The sequence below is a fragment of the Plectropomus leopardus genome, chromosome 8 (assembly GCF_008729295.1).
Source record: "Plectropomus leopardus isolate mb chromosome 8, YSFRI_Pleo_2.0, whole genome shotgun sequence".
NCBI classification, from domain to species: Eukaryota; Metazoa; Chordata; class Actinopteri; order Perciformes; family Serranidae; genus Plectropomus; species Plectropomus leopardus.
The window spans coordinates 31,099,160-31,122,401 of NC_056470.1; the positions used below are offsets into that span (position 1 = coordinate 31,099,160).

The 23,242-nt window shown below is 38.5% G+C and overlaps 3 protein-coding genes across 3 annotated transcripts in view; 1 reads left to right on the forward strand and 2 right to left on the reverse strand.

The window, feature by feature from the left end:
- vwa5b1 (von Willebrand factor A domain containing 5B1) overlaps positions 1-5,852 on the reverse strand; it is a 32,965-nt gene extending 27,113 nt beyond the window's left edge. Inside the window, exons 1-5 of the mRNA XM_042491844.1 lie at positions 5,714-5,852; positions 5,354-5,515; positions 4,245-4,464; positions 3,922-4,076; positions 302-433 (exon numbers count right to left, since the gene is read on the reverse strand). Coding sequence (XP_042347778.1) covers positions 302-433; positions 3,922-4,076; positions 4,245-4,464; positions 5,354-5,515; positions 5,714-5,852 — 808 coding nt within the window. The remainder of the gene's footprint in view (positions 1-301; positions 434-3,921; positions 4,077-4,244; positions 4,465-5,353; positions 5,516-5,713) is intronic.
- A 6,189-nt stretch (positions 5,853-12,041) lies between these two features.
- ddx19a (DEAD-box helicase 19a) lies at positions 12,042-18,850 on the forward strand. Its single transcript, XM_042491770.1, has 11 exons — positions 12,042-12,215; positions 12,371-12,434; positions 12,528-12,720; positions 14,590-14,682; positions 16,103-16,205; positions 16,301-16,415; positions 16,537-16,714; positions 16,823-17,060; positions 17,693-17,855; positions 17,947-18,138; positions 18,231-18,850. The coding sequence occupies exons 1-11, from the start codon at positions 12,153-12,155 to the stop codon at positions 18,290-18,292; spliced, it is 1,464 nt and encodes a 487-aa protein (XP_042347704.1). The 5' UTR covers positions 12,042-12,152; the 3' UTR covers positions 18,293-18,850.
- Positions 18,851-21,402: 2,552 nt separating this feature from the next.
- On the reverse strand, positions 21,403-22,555 carry ubxn10 (UBX domain protein 10). The gene has a single exon (XM_042491019.1). It carries the CDS (start codon positions 22,221-22,223, stop codon positions 21,489-21,491), a length of 735 nt encoding a protein of 244 aa, XP_042346953.1. The 5' UTR covers positions 22,224-22,555; the 3' UTR covers positions 21,403-21,488.
- Positions 22,556-23,242: the final 687 nt, after the last annotated feature.

Here is a 23,242-nt window from a genome sequence, read left to right on the forward strand (position 1 = left end):
ACAACTGGCCCACACATACTGCAGGTCAAGACGGCAGCGAGAGAGAGGCGAGGAAAAAAAAAAAGCTAGACCCGACTCTGCACACCCACACAATGCAGTCTGACTCCGCCGGCATGTCATGCAGCCACAAAGTGAATCACCTTACAAATGATCTGATTACAAGCTTAACACAAAAAAACCCACTCAAAAAGGCCTGACAGAGCTGAAATAAACAACTTCAAAATATTGTACTTGAGAGGGGAGGAAAGACTAATTAATTGCAGGTTTTTGCTGTGAGTGAGTTTTGAAGCTGTGGACGTACCGCTAGGGTAGATGAGGATTTTGACAGGACAGTCATAAGTGTACTTGTCAGCCAGAGTGATGACGACACTGGTGGCAGAGCGAGCCAGAGGGTCCGCATCAGCTCGGATAGCGTGCGACGGGCTCTCCACACCTACACAGAGCAACAGACACAGCAGATCAAATAACCAGTGGCTTCACCTCCAGTAATATCAGTAATAAACAAACCAGCAGGTCCCACTGAAATTAGCCTCACATTTAAAAGAGCAAAACACTTCCACAGCTTTTAAAAAGCAAGAGAACATATGCACTGATGCCTTCAAGGGCCGGTGCAGGTTGAAAAAGAAAAACAAAGAATAAATAATTGGAATATAATTAGTTAAGAGTTGCTCAAATCACCAATAAGTCAAGTTTAAAGAAAGGTTTTTCAAATATGCTTTCTTTCTTGTTGGGAGTTTAACCCCTTAAAACATGGATTGACTTTTTTTTTTATTTGCGTTCAGACATTTGTCACAAGGTAATTGATCCTTTGAAAACTGAGAAAATTGTTAGTTTTTTTTTTTGTTTGTTTGTTTTTAGGGGGGGGGGGGGGTGTACGAAATTAAGTGGTGACAGGATTTATTTTTTTAAAAAATTAATTTTTTAAAAAGAGGGAAAGAAGCGAAGGGATAGAAAATGAACTTTAAATAATTCCAGAAAAAGTTGTCCAGAAAATGAAGTTTATAATTATAATTGTTTTATATTTCAAATTATGTTACAGAAAAAAAAATGCAATTTTAAAAATATTTTCAGCACTTTTTAAGTCATTTTCTCATTTATTGTTTTTAGTTTTTATATTTTCTTTATTTATATGGTTATGTTGAGTTCTCCCTATGTTTTTAAAACAAATCAAACCAATTTTCTCAGGTTTTAAAGGGTTAATTAAAGGATCAATATCGCTCTCATATCCGTAGGACTAATATGAAGCTACAGCCAGGAGGCGGAAGCTTAGTGTAGCATAAAGAATGAAAACAGCTTGCCTGGCTCTGTCCAAACTGCTGCAGAGATTGCATGGGGACCATGAAGGCCATGACCGCTGCGCCCCCTCCGTCTGGGCTTATGCCCCTCAGAAAATGATATGCCCTGCAGTCATATTGGCCTTAAGCCAGTCTGCACAGCCATGGCTGATTTTGCAGTTTTCTCCTCTGCCTCTCTCCTGTCAATATTGTTTTTTGATGCCTGTGTCATTTTTTGAGATTCTGAATTGTTATTAAGCAGCGTCAGGTGAAACCATAGACTGTATAAATAATGCACTCAGCTACCATGACATCACCCATCAGTTTGTGGACTGTGGTTTTGAAGCCTGAAGTTAAGCATTTCAGCTGTCTCCATCTTGTTTTTTTTTTGATCCAGAATGACTATATTTGGTCGAGAGGCTGATGCTGTAGAGGAGTGACCAGTAGGAACGCTTCGCAGACAGCCAGTAGCTCAAGCAGCCCCACCCTTAAATATGCATAACTTTGGGCCTCAATAAAATGTAAACAGGTGAGTTATAAAAAAAGAAAGGTTGCTGTTTGCTGCAAACATGTTTATTTCTGCTGTAAAGTAGGGCATTTTAACATGGATCTTCTTCGTGGATTGACTGGCCTCTGGAGCCAGCCACAAGTGGCCGTTACAGGAACTGCAGTTTTTGGCACTTCTGTTTCAGTTTCCTTTTTCAATCCTTGAAATTGTCACTGGGTTAAAAAGCTGCACACAAAACCAGTGTTGGGTTTGATTACGAGCCTGGTATGAACCATTGGAAAGCTGTGCTATTTATCACAATAGTTTGTCACAAAAATGTAGCACCAGCCAGCCAGGAAACTTAAAGGAGCTGTTTGCAACATTTAGAGCGTTAATATGGCAGCAAACCATATGGAGGTGGAAAAACAACTCTATTACTTGAGTCAAAGTATAAATACTCCAATACGAGTAAAAGTTAGCTGAGTCAAAACTTGAGTTAAGTACTGGAGTATAAGCTTTTAAAATAATTTATGTAGTCAAAGTACTTTTAAAAAACAATCTCACCCCATTGTTGTATATTGTCACCATACATTTAATGACTCTTAAACAACCCATCGAATACACTGACTTTTTCCAATACCGTTGTCGTGGAGAAGCTGCTAACTACAAGGGCCGACATGTAAACGTGAATGGCCTTATCTAGAGCCAGTGTTTGGTTTGTCCGCTCTGGGCTTCTGTAGAAACATGGTGGCACATGGTCCACATCTCCATGGATGAGGACCTGCACGCTATGAAGATTTAAACAGGTCATTGTACAGTGATGAAAATACAACAATTCATATTTTCAGGTGATTATATACTAAATAAAGCATACTTATTATATTATAATCCGTCTCTCCCAGTATGTTCCCTCTAAATCCTGCTCACTGGACCTTTAAAGTCATTGTTTTCTTTGATGGCCTCGCTGCCATGGCATTTGGCCTTTGTGCCCTCAAAGAAATTGACAACACAAAAGGCCAAATGGCCTTTCCCCTAAAATGATGAAATTCCAGGCCTGTTCCAAACGTAACAAAATCCAATTACCAGCAACTTCAGAGCTTCCTAATTAACACGTGGGGTTATGTGACTGGGAGCAGTGACTTCCTCAAGTCTCCACTAATTGCCTGACAACCTCATGGTGACAACAAGACTTGCACAGATTAAACACATTAGTGAAAACTGGTGACTTTTAGAGGTTGTGGTATTATGGGACAGAGGTAGCCGTTTTCTCCTGTTTCCTGTCTTTATGCTTAGCTAACAGCCTCCTGGCTGTGGCATCTTATCACAACGACACAAGAGTGGTGTCACTGAACTCACGTACAAGAAAGAAAATGAATTTGTGTTTTCTAATATGTTAAATAATTTCTTTAACAATTTTAGTGTTGCCTCGTTTCAATATCAGTGTGTTTTTTTCTTATTTGTTTTTGGTTAGAAACCTTAGAGAAGGTCTGTGGTTAATGCAACTTTTAGAGACTTTGACATTTTGCTCTATCACATATGATACGTCAGTAAATACCTCACTCATCAAAGTTTTTATGTGTCTTAAAAACAGCAGTTGCTAACAAGTGGCTAAATTAGACAACAGAACGCCGTCACTGCTTCACAGCCTCGCAGCAATAGGGATGTTAAATCATGGTGTAGTTAGTTATATTTGCTTTTTACTTCTGTCGCTCGCATTTAGGTTTCAAAAATCCTGCAACTGGTGTTCATTTGTGAAGATTATCTTGCTGAGCAAAACATGCAACCATCTAAAATCCAACAGAAAAATCCCATAGGCTTTTTGACAAGCGAACCATGGCGACGTTAGCTTTCGGGTACAGAAAAACATCCTCCCTGGGGCGCTCTGTAAGAGCATTCAGCAATGTGTGACATACTAAACGCACACATCTCCTGTTCTGTACTTCACCATTACGACTTGTTGTTGCAGAGCTTTCAAGGAGCACTGAAACAAAATCCTTGATTACAGGGTAGCTCAAGTGATCACGCCTGATACACCAGCACACACATAGCAATATCTATGTTGTTTCTAAATAGATCATGAATGAAATTCCACTGTTGACAGGTGGATTTGCCCAGAGAGAATACAGCTATATATCAATAGTACTGTGTTTTTTTTCTGACCTGCGAGGAGGTAGGGAGCTCGTATCTCCAGCTGGAAGTTGAACTCGTAGTCCATGGAGTTGATGGCCTCCTCCTCCAGAAGTGAAGCCAACCACAGCTGAGGCGAGTTGGGAGTTTGATCGTGAGGACTTGAGGCACAACTATGCCTGTCCCGCCTAAAAGTAGCAAAGCAAAATTACATTGAAATGGAGCCATCTTGACTGAACATATAAAATTTTTGTACAGTCAGTTTTCATCCATTCAAACACGTTTAAGCCCTAAAAATCCAGTTTACAGAGTCAAATCAAAGGTTAAAAAATATCAAATCTGAACAGGTTTCTTACATTCTGGAGAAGTTCGGGGACAGTCCCTGCTCCTCGTTGATGTTCCTCTGTACCCGCGGTGTGCACACCGGTGGAGACGAGACACTGATGCCTCCGTTGGGCAGCGTGGAGAGCTCAGAGGAAGTGCTAACCAGAATATGGACCGTTTCCATGGGAGGGATGACCCCGAGGTTCACCACCAACACTGTCCTCTCCATGTCCTCATCAATCACTATGTGTCCTGTAACAACAGACTAGATTAGTAAACAACCAAATCTCTAAAGATTTACCACAATATAACTTTATCGTTGATGCCTTTAATAGGTGTTAATATTCAGACATAAACTGTGATAAAAGCAGAAGTATCTCTCTATAACAATAATAATAATAATAATAATAATAATACTATAGCACACCATTATATAGTATTACTTTACTAATATCAATGAAATCTACCAATCAGATGAAAATGTGTTCACATGTGCGCTCACATTACTGAACACTTAAACGGGAACTTCAACAATTAAGTATTGTACCTCCATAAAGTTTTTGAGAGACAGATTTTTTTTTAAATGATTCAAATTAAAGCAACTGACCAGACATTTTGTCTATAGAGTGAGTACAGCTCTAAAAACACTGGATACTACATTTCCCATGATTCAACATTTCCTCTCTGTCTTGTAAATGTCTTTCAAAACCCCCATTCCTAGTTTATAATGGAGGCTTTTTGGTCCAGTTTCCCTTGGTCCAGACCTTTGAATCAGTTTCTCGGTTAAAATAAAAATAAAAAAAAACAATGAGCGCCTCAGGGAGACTCAATTAGCCAATCAGGTCGAACTAACGCCATTGTCAAGCTGTTGTCAAGCGTTGTCAAGCAGTGCACTGGTGCCAGTGAATGAGCTTTTAGCTCTGTTTTGGTTTCCACACTTCTTGAGAGAAATGCTAAATAATCCACTGTATTCACCAGCTAGTCGTCAATATCTGTTTGGTGCTGAGCAGCCACAGTTTCTTCATCTGAGGATTTTTTTCTCTGAAACCTGCTGCCTTTTGCTGCTGGAAACAGGTTTTCACACACAGTGATTGATCCACGGCTAATATAGCAATATTGATTAGAACAGCTTTAATCTTACCGCTGCCACTCTGCAGGGCTCCATTAGAGGTGTTGCAGCAATCCAGATAACAGTCGTCAATTTTTGCCTTGTCTTTGATTTGCAGCGTTATAATCTGACTGGATATCATGGACTCAAACCCCACAACAATAGTATTCTCCTCCAGCGGATAAATGAAGATCCCTAAAAGGCAGATGGAAGGGCCGAAAACAGAAAATAAGAAGGAGCACAAACCTGAAGCAGCAAACAAACAATTTATTCAGTCAATATTTCACAACAATGTGTTTCTCAGTGAGAGTGGGGGATTTAAACTGGCTGAAAAGGGCTAGTGTTCACATCACTGAGGTGAACAAATTAGTTTCCTGTGGCGTTTACACTCACCCTCAATTGCATGATCCTCAATATTTTCATAGGTCATAGATGCCGTCATGGCCAGAGTGTAACCCCTGACACAGGATGTGATGTCAGAGACGCTGAGGGGCAGAGCGCTTCGGTTCTCCTTGTTAATGAGTCCAGGCATGGTGCTGGTTTTAGGATTCTGGATTATTTCCACATGTCAAAAAAAAAAAGATACATAATGATACAAAATCTGTCCCTGGCATAGTGTTCAGTATTAAAAAATATTAATTAAACATTAAGGAAATGATGAAATACAAAATTTACGAAATTATTTAAATGCAAATCATTATTTATGAAGTGTGATTTTATTATTTTTATTGTAAAAATAAATTATAGGATATTAATTCACCAGTCTTTCCAAATTTAGCCAGTTAGCTCAAACTAGCTAGAGCAACAACAGTGGACGAGCTAAGTTGTTATCAAAGTGGCAAATTTTATTTTATTTTTAATTTGAATTTGTGACAACAACACACCAACATGTTGTAGAGCTGCTGTACAACTTACAAGACTTGACAAAGCCAAGTTTTCATTTTTATATCATACCAGTTGAAGAATGGGAGAAGAGGAGTGTTTATTTATTAGTTCCTGTGTTTGTCTTTATAAAGCAGCAACTTGAAAAATTATCCAGAGTAACTTTGCCATGTTGTTGCTTTAGCTAACTGCTAAGTTTAGCATAAGTGGTAGCAAAGTGCTAACTGACTAGCTAAATGGCAGCACTTGTTGAGCCTGCTGGGGATCAACACCAATGTCAAGATATTCTGACAGTAAAAGCTTAGATTAAATAAAAGATATTATTGTGAAAAATGTCATGATGAAATAAAAATCAACGAACTTGTTGTACATTTAACCCCCTAATCAGCATAAGTGTGAACTAAATGCTGAGTGGCTAAATGGTAGCATTGTTGAACCTGCTGGTGATTTTTAGCACTGTCATGAAAAGAGATATGAAATTAAAAGTAACATGAAATTTTAAAAAAAGTATTATTAACAAAATTGTCAGGATGAAATAAATAAGAAATCCATGTGTTTTATTTTTTAAGAGCTATGCTTACCATAAATGCTAGCTAAGCGCTAACTAGCACTTGTTGAACCTGCTGGTGAGCAACACTGTCATGAAAAGTGATATAATGACATTAAAAGTATAGATTAAATAAAATTTATAATTAGGAAAAATGTCATGATGAAGTAAAAATCAACCCATTTTTATAGGTCTGTTTTTAACCTATTTTTTAAAGTGTGAGCTAAATGCTAAGTAGCTAAATGGTAGCATTGTTGAGCCTGCTGGTGAACATCTGCACCACTGTCATGACATAAGATGTATTATTATTAAATAGGAAGTTTTATTGGCAAAAATGTTGGGATGAAAAAAATAAACCAATATCTTTTACATTTTAACAGCTAAGCATAGCATAAATGCTAGTTAAGTGCTCACTGGCTAAATTGCAGCACTTGTTAAACCTGCCGGTGTCCAATACTATCATGAAAAATGACCATATGAAATAAAAAGTAATGTGAAATAAAAAGTTTTGTTGGAAAACAAAAGTCAAGGTGAAATTAAAATGAACCTGTTTGTTACAGGCTATATTTCAGCAGCTATGTTTAGCATAGGTGCTAGCTGAACGGTAACTTGGTAGATGATGGCACTAGTTGAGCTTGTTGGTGATCAACAGTTATAAAAAGTTGAATTCTGAAATAATAAGTAACATAACATTAATATCTTTATGTTATCTTTAACATTATCATCTTTATTTAATATTGAACACCTTGGGGGGGTTATGGCAGAAAGCTTTTCTTTTTTCCTCCTTTTTACCACTTTTGTTACCCAGAGTCAACATCAAACACACAGCAGGGTCTCGTTAGAGACTATAAAACCAGATGAAAGCATCTAGATGTCAGTTCAGTGCAGCAGGTTTTACAGATTCACGAACCTCAGAAATCTCAAATGGTGCGATGTAAAACCAAGGAGCCTTAGGATGGATGACACACTTTGAGCATTTGAGATAAAGGTCACCACAATAATAAAAACATTCAAGATGGTATCATCATTATTACAACATTGCAACTGGAGAGGAAAAAATTAGTGTCATGTGAGGTAAAAAACCTCAGATACATTTAAAAAAACAAGCTAGAGAAGAAATGAAGCACTGCTAATTATGTAAGTTATACAATAAAATTATCTGTTTCTTCAGGGCTGTGCTTCCTTGTTAATGTTGTCTCCTCCACCAGTAATCTTGGTTATGTGCTGTCAAGGGTCTGCGCCTGCTGCACGACCAGAGCCCCAGCACGGGCTTGATAGGAAGTGTTATGACGAAAGCAATTTCCATAGAGACAGCTCTGCTTGCTTGCTTGCAGACTGACCATTGCAAAAGCTTTATTTTATGACACTGTGACTGATTGCAATTAAAACACCAGGCGATCTCTTTCCTGAGCACAAACCACAGTATCATATTCACTCAGGAAATTAACACAGGTAATCTCCACAGATGCAACTTTCACGCTCCCTGGCCACACAAGAAGTCCTTCAGAATCAATAACAAATGGAATCAGTCTTTCTAATATTCAAACAGAAGCTTTCGGCACCACATAGTTATTAATGGCGAGGAAAAGGTCATACAGATGTAATTACAGAGTGCTTATTTCTTTGTCTCAACAGTGCCATCATGTGTCCAGTCAACAGCAGTTGGAGACGCAGTCCCTTTGTCTGTCTATAGAAACAATCTCCTCGTACAGGTGGATAAAAGAAAGTCTTAATTTAATTATCCCAATTCTGCCAAACTGCAAAATTAGAGATACACATACTGAACATTGATAAATGTAAAATTAAAGATCTATCTCAAACAAAAGGTGATGCAAATTCAAATTCTAAGTAAGTTAACAAAAAAAAACTACATTTCTATGAGCTGCTCGGCAGGTGTTTTTTCAAGGCATTCTTTACTTTACGTTTTTTCCAGCTTATAGTAATTAGTGTTAAAAAGTGGCAATCCCAGGATGCTTCTCTCCAGTCACATGAATCACACTGCCTCCCTCTTGCCAAAAGACCACCAAACCATAAAAACTCTCAACATTTCCCATCACACTCCTCTGCACTCATTAGTGTCAAAACTGAGTGCAGACGCTGCTGCTCACCACCTGTTGAACACACAGTGTCTTGACTATCTGTTTACACTGCAAAATCAAGACGCATCACCTGACTGGGCTGACCTTTTTCTTCATTCCCAACAAATGACAGGGATGTTTAATATTTGCATCATGAGGGAGACACATTGCGACGGTTAACATGCATCTGATATGATCACAGCCTCATTATCTTACCTTTCATTTGTGTCAACTGGGGATGCAGCGAGGATCTCTCTCTGTCAGAAGTCCACTTATCATGAAAGATATCCTCCTCCTCTCCGACCTCTCTCAGCTCCCCTTTTTTGTTCTCTCTCTCTCTCTCTCTGTCTGTCTCTCTCTCTCTCTGTGTGGCGTAGAGGGAATAGGAGAGGTGCTGCCACAGGTGACTACAGATGCGGCGGCCACATCGTTAGTTGGACAATACAAAGAAAGGGGAAGGTTGGTGCTGCAGCAGTTCAATCAAGCACAGCAACATGTGGTTGCAGAAACTGTTTCATTTATTCTCCGCCTCCTCTTCCTCCTCCTCCTCCTCCTCCTCCTCCTCCTCGTCCTCCTCCTCCTTCTCCTCCCTGTGGATGCTGGAGTTGGATGAGAGAGAGAGGGAGAGGGGCTGAGACAGAGGGTCTTCAAATAAACATCCCCCTTCTCATCAGATGCGCATTCAAATCATGAGCACCACCCACTCACTCCAGCAGCCCCTCTGACACCGATGACAACAGCAACCATTCAGGTATCCTGTTTAATAGCTGATTTTATGTACTGTAACACCGGGAGAGTGGAAAAAAAGGCTTCTGAGGGAGCAAAACACGTCCCCTCGTATCACCTCAAATCTCTCCGTCTCTCTGGTGTCCAACGTGGATGCTCTTGGCTGTCTCTGTGTTTTGAGATCACTTGGTTTGATGCATCTGTTTTCTTGCGAGGTTACCATGACAATTAATGTGTGTTTATAGAGTCACTTTGGTAGTTGTGAAAATGTAGGTGGTGTCTATCTGTGTGTGTGTGTATGTGTGAGTGTGTGTGGGTGGGTTGGCTGAATCTCAGCATCCGCCTTCAAATTGAATTAACTTGCAGCCAATAAAACCAGGTCTGCACCCCCCCCCCACCCCCCACCCCCTCACCTCCCTCTCTGTCTCACTGTCTATCTGTTTCCCAGCCTCACATACACAGTCTCACACACTCACACACACGCACACACAAACATAGCTCATTTACTTATATAGGAGGGTTAAATGTAAATTCAACTTAAAGTTTTGTGTTTAAGTTGTCACATAAGTGACTTTGAGCTGCAGGGCTGTAGCTAAAGGTTATTTTCATTATAGATGACAATTTAGATTGTTTTCTTGAGTAATTATTTAGTCTATAAATAGTTGATGACATTTTCTCCAAACAGCAGGTTTCCAACCCGAGGGTCCTGACCTCTCTAAGGGTCACTAAAGCTCCACTGGAGGTCACTAGCTCTTCTTGACGTTACGATTAATTGTGTGTTTCAAGACCATTTTTAGTATGCCAGAAAAATGTAGTATGTCCCGATACATAGTATTTCAAATGCAAAAAAATACCAGGATACCACTTTGCAAGCCAGCACGCTTTTTTGGCCGCTCTGATCCTCAATCCTCGACACGTCACATCGACAGCTTCACAGCTCATCGACAAATGTCAGTGTCAATGATGGATAACAGCACATTCAAGTGATTGATGACCAGTTGATTTGTAATAATACTATGAAAATAATGATGGAGAAATGCATTTGCATATGTTAGAATCTACAGTGGATGCAGTTATAGCTTAAAAGTTCAAACTACAGTTTGATCTCCAAGGTAACAGATATAGGGTCAAAGAGGGTCAAAATTCAGGGCGTAATGTTTTAGGAAAGTATTATGTTGTGTGCAAACTGCATCCATCAATGAATTCTTTTTTAGGGCAGCTGCAATGCCTATAGGTATCTGCGGCTGGAGTAGCTACATGACTCGCCCACCACCCCTACATATCAGCCCATGATCAGCCCCATTTGCCCACTTGGCCCAGAAGCTCAGGAAAATGCTATATTATGCTATCTGTATCTCAGCGTTAGAATTGTTTAGACTATTATTTTGTTTACTTTACACTTGTTTGTTTTTTTATGTTATGTTATATACATGTGTATCATGCTAAATGTGAAGTGTCACCTTGTTTTTACTTGCATGTCTTTTGCTGATTTTCCCTTGTTCATACCATGGCTGTCCCTGTAAATCCACAACTATTGTGCACTTTCTGTTGTTGTTGTTTTTTTTTTACACTAATTGGAAAATGAAAAAAATGAGAAAGATTTATATACCTAATATATACACATATAAACGTAATACTAATAATAATAATAATAACAGGCAGGGAAAGAATAATAATCTCAATAATTATGAGTTAATGAAAACAATAATACATTTATTTATTTATTTATTTTCTAAATGCTTGAATTTGAACTTGAAAATACTTCAACACACAGACTGATACACATCAACATTACAACAGCGACTGTTATGATTAAATTAAATCAAAACAACACTTGAGATTACGTTTAAAAAGTAAGATTCGTGACATATAAAACAAGTTTAAAATTGAAACAGAAACCTAATGTATAACATATTGTTACTATTAGTTTTTTTTAAAGGATTTTTAAAATAAAATGTGTGTTAAACTGTTACTTAATTGGTAAAATACCGTATCATGTGTAGTTCTGTGCATCTAGAAAATGTTACGGGTGTGTCAGCAGGTTCACACTACAAACAGGGTGGGAATACCACGGTGCCTTCAGGGACTCCTCATAAACTTCGTACATATAACAACTTGCTTTATTTTTCGTTCTTAACACAAATAAATGAACCAATTTGATTCACAGTTGTATGAAAAAGATAATCAAACAAAAATATAAAAATATTTTACAGCTAACACCATTCTATTTTTTAATTGTCATTAAAGGGTATAAAAGCATTTCTCAAATATGTTTTTCTCGACTCATTTTGACCTTAAAATATGCCACGGAATTAAAGTTAGCTATATTTAACATTGTTTCACTTTAAAATAACCAATAGCATCTTCTTTCTCGGCTGTTTAACACTTTGATTGTATGCCTCCTGTGGCCGAGGTCTTACAAACGGAAGTATTTCCGACGCTTGTGAACGCAGCATCGGTGGTGTGGTCCAGCGGGTAGCGGTTGGTCCGGGTCAGGAGCAACGGCGGCACGGCGTCACTTTATCATTCACGCTGACATCAAACTTTTGTGCAAAAGTGTTGTTTGTCTCGAAAGAAAAAACGCATTTAATGTGTAAAAATGTCCGGTGACTCGTGGGCGCTCGCTGTCGACGTTCAGGAGGCTACAACTCCATCCATACAGGTAAGTTTTAAAGGTGATAAACTGCCCGAAAAGTCGCATCAAACACGGGCTAACGAACCTGCTCATAACCGTTAGCAAGTTAGCCCAATCCGCTACCTAGCTGCGTAGTTTGTTGCATCATTTTTTTTAGCTAATGATGTATTTTCTCTGATTAGTTGGAGTTTTCTAATAAAGTGGATCGACTGCGTGGTCCTCGCAACATAAGAGGAGACATAAATGGTAATTAAATTAAGCTTTGTGTGTTTTCTTTTTCGTTTTAACGTCTCAACTTCCTAATTTGTGATGTGTTTGGGGTTGTGTGCACCTGTGCAGGCAACATCGTGTCGGAGAGGACAGAAAATGGAGGTTGGACAAGAGACGTGGACAAAGTGGACCTGGCAGAGCAGTCCCTGTTGAATAAACTGATCCGCCGGACTCTGGTGCGGAACAGAAACCAGGTGGAGGTCCTGCAGAGGGACCCCACCTCTCCTCTGTACTCCGTGAAGACTTTTGAGGAGCTCAGGCTGTGAGTTTAAACAGAGCACATGTATGCAGAGGTGCAGATTTAGGGGGGTGGGTGCAGGTGCAGGTGCAGGGGACACGTCCACCTCAATATTCAGGATATGTGCATCCCCAGTAAAGACATGGAAAGTACCAGAAGACTGAAAAAATGAAGACATACACCGTACATTGATACAAAAAAGGCACAAATTGTTGCACAACAATTCACTAGGATGCAGTTTATAGTGTTTGATGCTCAAAATTTTCTGGCCGAGGACCCCCAAATCCACTATTGCTCCCCTACCAATGTTAACCCTTTAAAACCTGGAGTGACATCAGTAGGTTTCCAGTAACCAAAATTGAATATAAAATACTCCTAATGGAAACTGATCAATTACAAAAAAATGTACTGCATGAAAAATAAGATGGTATTTCAGGTGATTGGAAAAAGCTATATTTTGCAAAATTGCAATGGAGACTTTTTTTCTGCTTTTAAAGGTCGTTATCATTACATCACATACCTCTTCAAAAGTTGAGTAGATCATCGAGGAGTTTTGAATCCACAGTTCCTCTGTGAAAATGTGTAAGGAGCTTTTCTTTCCATTATCACTTGCATAATACGCCTACGGCGACTCAGCATTTTAAAAATGTCGCTTAAGTTTTATGCAGATCTGTAATGGAAACCCGTCTACTGTCTTTGTGCTGCTATCAAATGCCTTTCACAAGTATTTGAACCTTTAAACCCTGAGCAAATTGTTGCGATTTTTTTCAAAAACAAAGGCAATGAGTTACTTGGTCTTAAGTGTTTCACAAACTTAAGTACAATAGTAGATTTAGAATAGTAGTTTATAAACGCTAAGGGAAAACCAGCTGGGATAAAACTATATTTATAATTGTAATAATGACATATTTTAAATTATGTTACAAAACTATATTTTTTCTTTAGCTTTTATACATATATTTTCAGGCAATTTTCTTGTAATTTTTATTAATTTCTCACTATTTTTTTGGATCATTTCTTCTCTTGTTGCTCATCGCCCTCTTCCCATATTTTTGAAAGAAATCAAGCCAATTTGTTTAGGTTGTTACATACTCTCTCATAGAACTACCTTTAAAATATACCAGTTTATTAAGTTTATCATGTTTGAAAAGATGTTTTGTCTAACAGGCTTCGGTGCTGCCAAAAGTCATACAGTAACAAAGGCTCAAGAGATTAACATATGTATTGATGTAATTAATATGGCAGGATTTCCACAGATTCTTAAAGTCTTAAAATGCAGTAAATTCTAAAAAAAAAATTTAAAAAGGCCTTAATTGGTATTAAAATATCTTAAATCAATCTTTCAAAAGACAGAAAAAAAGCTCAGACACATTAAGTAAGATTTTATGTTTCTGTAATAAAATCTCAACAAGAAAAGTGACATCCATTCTTTAAAAAAAATAGTTTAAGGTAACTTAACATTAACATCACCAAAAAGTCATGTTTTATGTTACAATAAACATTTGGGCAAAGTCCTCCCTAACCTTAAGTTAATGATGTCAGTTCATGTAATTTTCCTTTCTGGCTGTTGTAAAATTTGCCTTAAATTTAATTCTTAGTGTAATAACAAAAAGTCTTAAAAAAGTCTTAAATCCCACTTGCTGGCGCTATCTCAGCACGAAAAATGGTGGCATGTAAAATAAAGGAATTGCTGTAATGATCTTTTCTCTTTCTTTCTTTTTTGTGCTGTACTGTGACTGCTGTTTCTTTTGCGGTCTGCCTGCAGGTATTTGAAACAAACAAAAAAACAGAAAAAATTGCTCACAGAAACAAAAATCAGGACCTATGCCCTCGCATGGTTTGATTTTTCCCGCTCCTCAAACATTTTATTCTCGCTATTTTTGACCTCATTAGGAAACCTGAGCTGCTGAAGGGCGTGTACAACATCGGTTTCAACAGACCATCCAGGATCCAGGAGAATGCTTTGCCCATGATGTTGGCGCAGCCGTGAGTTCATTTTTTCTCTTTTGAAGTAGTGAGTTTAATCGATAAACAGAAAATTAATCGTACAAGTATTTGTTTAAGTCATTTTTAAGGAAAAATGTCAGGATTTGCTGCTTCGAACTTCTCAAATGCGAGGAGTTGTTGCTTGTTTTTCCATAATGTAATTTCAATTAAATATTTTGAAACTGAGCATTTTGACAACATAACCCTGGACTCCAGACTCTACAATTCTGGTAATTGTATAGTTGTTGGTAATTGTTTATAAGGCAAAATTTCAAATATTTTCCTGTTTCAGCCTATCAAATTTTAGGATTTGTTGCATTTGCATTTTCACCATCGACTCTGGTAAATTAATCTTAAACTATTTTGATAATCAAGCAATTGCATCAGGTGTTTATTAAGGAAAAATACATAATATTTTCTTTAAGCCTCTACATTTTTTTAAAAAATAGCCGCTTTTCTCATCACTGTCAAGTGTAAATCTTTCGTGTATTTGTTGGTTTAACAAAATGAGCAACTTGACAACATCATCTTGGACTCGGGGACATTGCAGTTGGTGTTTTTCTCTACTAAATGTTTTTCAATTAATCATAAAAAAAAAACAAGAATTAGTTGGAGCTCTATTTTTAAGTAATGATGAAGGTTGAGTCACTTTTGATTCAACAGCACCTATTAGCTTATCCAGGGGGTATCACTTTAGGACTGCAATTATTATTTTCATTATTAATCATGCAATATGTAGTTTTCTACCGCTGGGGGTCTCTTAATCATAAAGTCACAGTGTGTTATATACAGCTATAATGTCAAGGCCTGAATGTTGGTACTTCATTCATTTAATGTTTGGACCAAAATAACTCAAGCCGAGTAGTATTAAAAAGTATTAAATGTTTTTTCTTGCAGCCAATCAGCACGCATTCATCAACTCACATAATGGGCATCAAGTAAAGTACAAAAAATATATATATATATATATATATATCAAATGAAGAACTCTATTAGTATCAGTATCACTTTAAGGGTAGTTATATTGGTATTATTTACATACATTTTTAAGTAATACCCAACCCTAATTATATCTATAGTTTAATACTCCAGAAAAGTTATTGTAATCTAGATTTTGGAACTTAACAGAAGTCAGTGGGATTACTTTTGTTTTGTTTGATCTGTAAAATATTGGAAAACTGAAGAACGTCCAAAAGAGCCCAAGATGATGTCATCAAACATCTTTAACATTTTTCAGCATAATGAAAAATAACTTGATAAAATAGTTGCAAATTAATTCTCTGCAGTTTAAGTAATTACTTCAGCTCTAAAATGGACTGTAATTATTGTCCTCTTAGTTGTCATAAAACCTTTCTTAATGATCAGATCATTTTTGTCTGTGGTGTATTCGCGCCTGCGTGTGTATTGTCTCTGTTTCCAGACCTCAGAATCTGATCGCCCAGTCGCAGTCTGGAACAGGTAAAACTGCCGCGTTTGCTCTGGCCATGCTCAGCCATGTAAACCCGGCCGACAAGTGGACTCAGGTAAACATGATGCAGTCTGCAGTTACACAGTGTCCACGTTCGGTTATAGACGCTGAGACACACTCAGCATTTTAAAAACTGTTTGCTTCTTTCAGTGCCTTTGCATCGCGCCGACGTACGAGCTCGCTCTGCAGATCGGTCAAGTGATCGAGCAGATGGGGAAGTTTTGTCCTGATGTGAAACTGGCTTACGGCATTCGGGGGAACAGACGTAAGAATGAGACTGATTGTAACGACGTCTGATGGCATTAACGGCGAAATGGTATTTTGAGTCATTACGGAGGCAGTGTTTGTTTGTTGTATAAATACATGAATTTCTGCATGTTGTCCAGTGGAGCGAGGCATCAAGCTGCAGGAGCAGATCGTGATCGGAACACCGGGGACAATCCTCGACTGGTGCACCAAGTACAAGCTCATTGACCCCAAGAAGATTACCATGTTTGTGCTGGACGAGGCGGACGTGATGATCGCCACACAGGGTCACCGGGACCAGAGCATACGGATCCACAGGTGGGTCCATCTCAGAAAATTCACAAATAAAAACTTTTTTCTTTGTCCTGTCAGTTCACAAACTTCACTCATCACGATCTTTTCCCACTTTTCTTCGTTCCAACGCAGACAGCTGTCGAAGGACTGCCAGATGCTCCTTTTCTCTGCAACCTTTGAGGACTCGGTGTGGAGGTTTGCAGAGCAGGTGGTTCCCGATCCCAACATCATCAGGCTGAAGCGCGAAGAGGAGACGCTGGACAACATCAAGCAGTTCTACGTGCTGTGTAAGGAGAAGGAGGACAAGTTCACAGCTCTCTGCAATCTGTACGGGAGCCTCACCGTCGCACAGGCCATGATCTTCTGCCACGTAAGTCAGCTGGTTTTAATCCTGCTTAGTTCGTTACGATTGACGATCACAAATCCCCCTCACTGTCGGCCTCCACTTACACCTGGTGATGTGCGATCTGTCGTTGGATACGCGATCTGGTTAATAACATCCGATCCACAGGCGTTCACGCTCACACCTGGTGTTGATAATTATCTCCTGGTCACATTGTGATCAGATCTCAGTTCTGTACGTGCATAACGTAATGTGATCTATGTTTCCAACACGACAGTTTAGAAAGTTTTAGCATTCAGTTTTGCACCAATCCCGACCCACAGCAGCAGTTTTGGGCCCGAGCCCGATAAAAAAGGCAAGGAAGCTTTATCTGCATAGCGCATTTCATACATCAGAGCAATTCAAAGTGCTTTACAGAGAAATATAAAAGGCAAAATTAATCACTAAATGATTTTAAGAATTTCAAATAAAAATCATCATTAAAAATAGAAGTGCAGACAAGAGGTGCAAAGATAAAGATATGTCCTGAGGCTCCTAGAAGCGTCATATGTCACAAACATGTCAGAAAACAGCTAATCTCTGAAATTTATCACATATAAGTTTCCAACTCCAGGAAAACGTCCCCTGAGCAGTCACTTTATCTGCTGCTTTTCCTTCAGACTCGCAGGATTGCTGCCTGGCTGACTGCAAGCCTGACCAACGAGGGGCACCAGGTGGCGTTACTGAGCGGGGAAATGACGGTGGAGCAGAGAGCCGCCGTCATCGAACGCTTCAGGAACGGCAAGGAGAAGGTGCTCGTCACCACGAACGTGTGCTCCAGAGGTGAGGGACGGATTTAAAGATGGAAACATCGTCTTTATGTCTGGAGCTGAGTGTGTATAAACCAACAGCTTCATGGTTGTGTTGATTACAGGCATTGATGTGGAACAAGTGTCTCTTGTGGTCAACTTTGACCTCCCGGTGGACTTGGACGGGAACGCAGACAATGAGACGTACCTCCACCGGATCGGCCGCACGGGGCGCTTCGGCAGAAGAGGATTTGCTGTCAATATGGTGGACAGCAAACACAGCATGGATATAATCAACCAGATCGAGATGCATTTCAGTAGGTCTCGGTTCGTTTCAGCTCGATTATGTAAAACAGCAAATGTAGAAGAATCCTAACATGATTTTTGTCTCTTTATCTTCGTCCCGCAGACAGGAGAATCACAAAACTCGACACCAGCAATCTGGAAGAAATGGAGAAGCTGATCAGCTGAGCTCTTCGCTCCGTGCACTACCGACACTGAAGCAGTTAGACGTGTTACCTCAGATGTGGCTCGAGTTCTTTGCAGGGTTTATTGTTTACAGAAGAGAAATATGCATGCCGATGTTGACTATGCAAACTTATTTCACGGCAGTTATTTGTGCCAAAGTTTTTCATTTGATGTGTCCGACTTTGATCACTGAAGTCACCTTAAAGCCTTGAAGCCGTCTCCCAGAGAGGCTCTAAACTGACCACTCGCTGTTAAAACAGCATTTAGGAAGGGTGGTGCTGATACTACAGCTGACGGTTTGCAGTGGTGTTTGTGTTTGATTATCTGAAGTGAATTATTAATGCCTGATTGGTGGCATAGAAGCGTGTGTCTCATCCACAGGTCGAGTTCAGATCAACTATCCTTGAGTGACTTGAAGCATTTTGAGGTTTAAGTGCCTGTTTTCAGATGCAGTGGTAGCTCAGTTTCCGGATTATTTGATGTTATATCAGACTATGAAGACTGAGCTGGTGCTCATTTTTTGTGTGGGAAAAAACCCCCAATAAATATCCTGTTACATAACTAACCTGCTCAGTTTCTTGTAGCTGAAATGCTGTTTCTGCATGACAGCTCGAGCCGGTCAGAGGACACGCACATCAAAACCGAAGAGGGCAGGTGCTGAGCTGAAACTAAGCAGATATTAAAAAGAAAAATATGCTCGCTCCCTGCAGGGCTGACATTTCAAGCACAACTGCTCTTCATCGGACAAAACTGGATCTAAGAGCAGCTCAAAACGTCAGCACCTCAGTGAAACAAATAAGTGGACATTTGAGCCATTTTATTGATTTTAATAACATCAAACAAGAGTATTTGGTTTAACAATAAAAAGGATAATCTGCTGAGAGCCTTTACTAAACATAAAATGACAATAAAAAGTCCTTGAGTATACAATACATTTAATTACAAAAAGCCCTATTTTTCTGCACTTAAGTGTGTTTTAATTCATTTTTTTCAGAGCACTGACTTAATGTTGAAAGATTTTATTAGTCCTGTCGTGATACTTTCAGTCTTTACCATAAAAATATAGCTTTTATCCATTAACAAATCATTTTGCAGCACAGGTTAAAAAAAACCTCGAGACAAAGTTAAACGTTTTTTTATTTTATTATTATTTTGGTTATTTATTTGGCTTGTAATTTTGTTTCCATCACAGTTTGTTTTCAGAGTGGGTTTTGTTTGTTTCAGATAATTTTTTTATTATTTAAAATGTTTTTATTAGTATTAGTTTTTAGGGGTTTTTTTTATTATCAGAGTGTCTGTAGATACTTGAAAAGTCTTAAAATGTCATAAACTCAATTTTACAAATATTAGGCCTTAAAAGAAATGAAATAGTCTTAAATTTGATTTTGTGCCATTTTAATTGCCGAAAACATTTAATCTAATCTAATTTAATTTCTCTTTTTTTTGTCAGGTAAGTTTTAGTTCTTAAGTCTCTTCGTTGTTTTAGTTTTAGTTAACTAAAATGTTTAACACACGTAGTTTTAAACCGTTTTTAGTGTGAACTGAAATAACCTCGGTTTAGTACAGAGGGCTGTGTGCAGTGTTTTCACTGACTCTGAAAGAAAAGCACAGGTGTTACTAATCACATCAGTGATGATGATGCACTCAGTATTTTATTTTTTCACACCTGTGTTTTTCCAACACAGTCAGAAAAACATCTTTTGTTTTTCTGTTGGTTGTAAAAATGATGATTCATTTTTGTCCTTTATGAACTTTTCTGTTCAGACTGATGACTCAGCACATGCAGGTCAGTAAAATTCAAACCTTTTATTTTTAGCAGGGCAGTACTTTCAGTATTAAAGTAAAGTGTGCTGAATAAATTTCATTTGGCATAAAAGAACATCAACCCAAAAAAAACAAGATGTGGAAACTGGCAACAAAGAAAAAGACCTTTTTTTGCTGCGTTTGTCTGTAGCATTTCTGATTAAACTTTGGTATGAAATGTCAAATAATGACACTAATTAATCAGAATATCTTCTCTGAATCAATAACTGACAGCAGATCAAAGTTAATTCGGTCACTATTTAGATGCTGTTTTAATCAAAACCTTGTGTAGTTTAACTTTGGTAAAAAAAAAATTTAAGTTTCCTTCGAGGCGAGCAGTGCTTATGCACAGATATATTTTAGTGAATGTTGTTTCCAACAGTACAGCTGGTCACCAGTTAGATGATTTAGTGCTCCAATTTTTATTTTTTTTTTTTTAATGAAAGTTACAAAAACAAGCTTGTGTATATTTAAAGATCTTCGTAAGTCATGTTTTGAGACAAAATCAGACAGCTTTGAATAATACCAGGAGTCTTATGTTTTTTCATCTACAGCTTATGGAGCCCCTAAACTTCTAAAATATATCGTTTTTAGTGTGAAACTATATCCATTAAAAAAAAACAACCTTATGAGGCTCTTTAGCTCTCATTAAAAAATCAGTATATGCAAATATATTTTTCATTTCAAAAATGTAATTTCTGGACAGAAAATGTCCTTTAGTTATGTATATCATTCTTCAAAATGAAGCTCAAACATCCACAACAAACATGAAGTGAAATATAGCTTTGAGCAGAGGGGTCTTTAACCCTTTAACACCTGGACTGACTCTTTTGTACACTGCCTTCAGATGCCTTTTCAAGTATTTAAACCTCTGAAACTAAAGAAATGGTTCGATTTTTTTTATACTTAAGGGAAAATGCAATGAGCATCTTGCCAAGAAAAGTCCTGCAAATTAGTATATATACAAATATTTTTAAAAACTAGGTAAAAATTTCCAGAAAGCTATACTTAGAAATACTATATATACATAAACTAGGTAAAATTTTCCAGAAAACTATATTTATAAATACTATAATTATATATTTTAAAAAATATGTTACAATAAGAAAAAAATATTTAAAAACAATTTTTTAAACTTTTTTGTAAGGTAGTTTTCTTGTTCATTTTAGTTTGTTCCTTTTCTTTTTGTTGTTTATTTTAAGGGTACTTGGGTTTTTTTTTGTTTTTTTTTTACTGTTTTGCAAATATTTTTCCATTTTTCTTTTAAGATGCTCACAGCTGTTTTCTTCCCATGCTTTTGAAAGAACTGAAGCCAATCTGCTCAGGTCTCAAAGGGTCAAAAACCACCACGCCACCAAACTTCAGCTGCAAAACACAACTTGAAAATCCTCTCAGCTCACTCGGCCACACTGTCTCTCTGAGAGATGCACAGCACCGATCTGTTCAGGATGCCGCACTGGGCCAAGGTCACGTCCATGTCTGTGAAGGTCCTGCGTGGCACGTCCATGGTCTCGATGGACGCATCGGCGTACGTGACTCCGTACCTGAGCTCTGCGCTGTCTCTCACCTTCTGCAGAGTGTCCGTGGGCTCGAAGTGCTGCTGAAACCTCCTCCCACACGGTGCTCTGACAGCCAGCAGCAAACCACCAGCTGCACCTGCCTCTCTGGTCTTTACTGGTCCTGGATCAGGAGGCCAGACTTCAGCCGTCTTGTCCAGCTCAGAGCTGCTGGTCCGGGTCACATCCTTCACTTTGTGCTGCAGGACTGCATCATCAGACAGGCTCAGCTTGGACATCTTTGTGTCCAGGCTGTCCTCTGGACTCACCTCTGACCTCCTCCTCCCTATAGATGGGAGCACCTTGTACTTGTTCAAGGACAGAGGTGGAGCAGCGTGCACCACCACCTGATCCTGGCTCAGCGGGCTGCTCTGCCTCATGATGGGCTGGGACTGGGAGCACAGGTTTCTGTCCAGCCTGCTGAACCCTGCAGAGTCTGGAGACCCAGTAGGGGACCTCTGGGTGCTGCCAGAGTCAGCCGAAGATGCAGAGCTGTTTACAGCCGGTCTGCTGCGCCCTTTGGAGGACTTTGGTCTCGTTAAATGCATCGATAACCACACGTTTCTCTCCTCCATTAACTTCAGAGGAGTCAGTGAAGACTCGCAGCTGTCTCTTGGCTTCAGTCCTTCACAAAAACAGTAAAAAGAGAGTCACAGTTAATAAAAGTCTCCGCTGAAGTTCAATACATCACGTGCTGCTGTTTTAGAAGCCACCAAACTACAAATGAAGACCTTTAAAACACCGTTTGTGCGCTTTTCTCCACTTTCAGCAGGAAGTGCCTCCATAAGCGTCAGCCGCGTTGCCATGGCAGCCTGGTGCACTGATGACGACATGTGTTTGGAGGCGAGGAGACCCCTGCTGGTGAAAATATGCAACTGCAGCTCATTTTAGATTTAACCCCTGACGCCCTGAATCCACATCAGTTTGGTTGTGCTGCGTTTAGACGCCTTTCATAAACATTTAAACCTCTAGAATCTGTGAAATGTGCATTGATGTCTCATGAAATACGAGGAAAAACATCATGAGCAACTTGACAAGAAATGTGCAGCAAATTTCAATAAATAAATAAATAGTAAAAGATGAAAACAGGACTTGAAAAGTAGCTGTGGGCAGATTAATAATTATTCTTGAAAAAATAGGGAAAATGTCCAGAAAAAATAACTCTAATAATTATATATTTCAAATAATTTTATTAATTTAAATCACTTTTTAAGGTAGTTTTCTGGTTTATTTATTTATTTCCTTTTTTATCATTTTTTTGTATTTTTTAAATAATTTATTGCTAATTTTTATGCTATTTCTTGTTCTTGCTATATTCTTGCTCATTGCCTTCTTGTGTTTTTGAATGAATTCAAGCAAATTTTCTTAAATTTCAAATGTTTAACCTTTTAAAACCTGAATCGACAACAGCGTTCATGTGCTGCATTCAGACTCTTGAGAAAATTGTTTTGATTTCTTCTGAAAACACAGCAAATAACATGAGTAACTTGGCAATAACTGTCCTGCACATTGTCTTGGAATTTGTCTGAAAATTAGTTGGGAGGGATTATTAGATATTATCAAAAAATGAGGAAAAAAACATCCATAAAACTAA

Excerpts from the sequence above, each read along its gene's own strand:
- ddx19a (XM_042491770.1), top strand. The coding sequence starts at position 12,153 with ATGTCCGGTGACTCGTGGGCGCTCGCTGTCGACGTTCAGGAGGCTACA. Across the intron at positions 16,715-16,822 it reads CAGAGCATACGGATCCACAG|ACAGCTGTCGAAGGACTGCC; the intron begins GTGGGTCCATCT and ends GTTCCAACGCAG. Across the intron at positions 18,139-18,230 it reads CCAGATCGAGATGCATTTCA|ACAGGAGAATCACAAAACTC; the intron begins GTAGGTCTCGGT and ends TTCGTCCCGCAG.
- ubxn10 (XM_042491019.1), bottom strand. The coding sequence starts at position 22,223 with ATGGAGGAGAGAAACGTGTGGTTATCGATGCATTTAACGAGACCAAAG.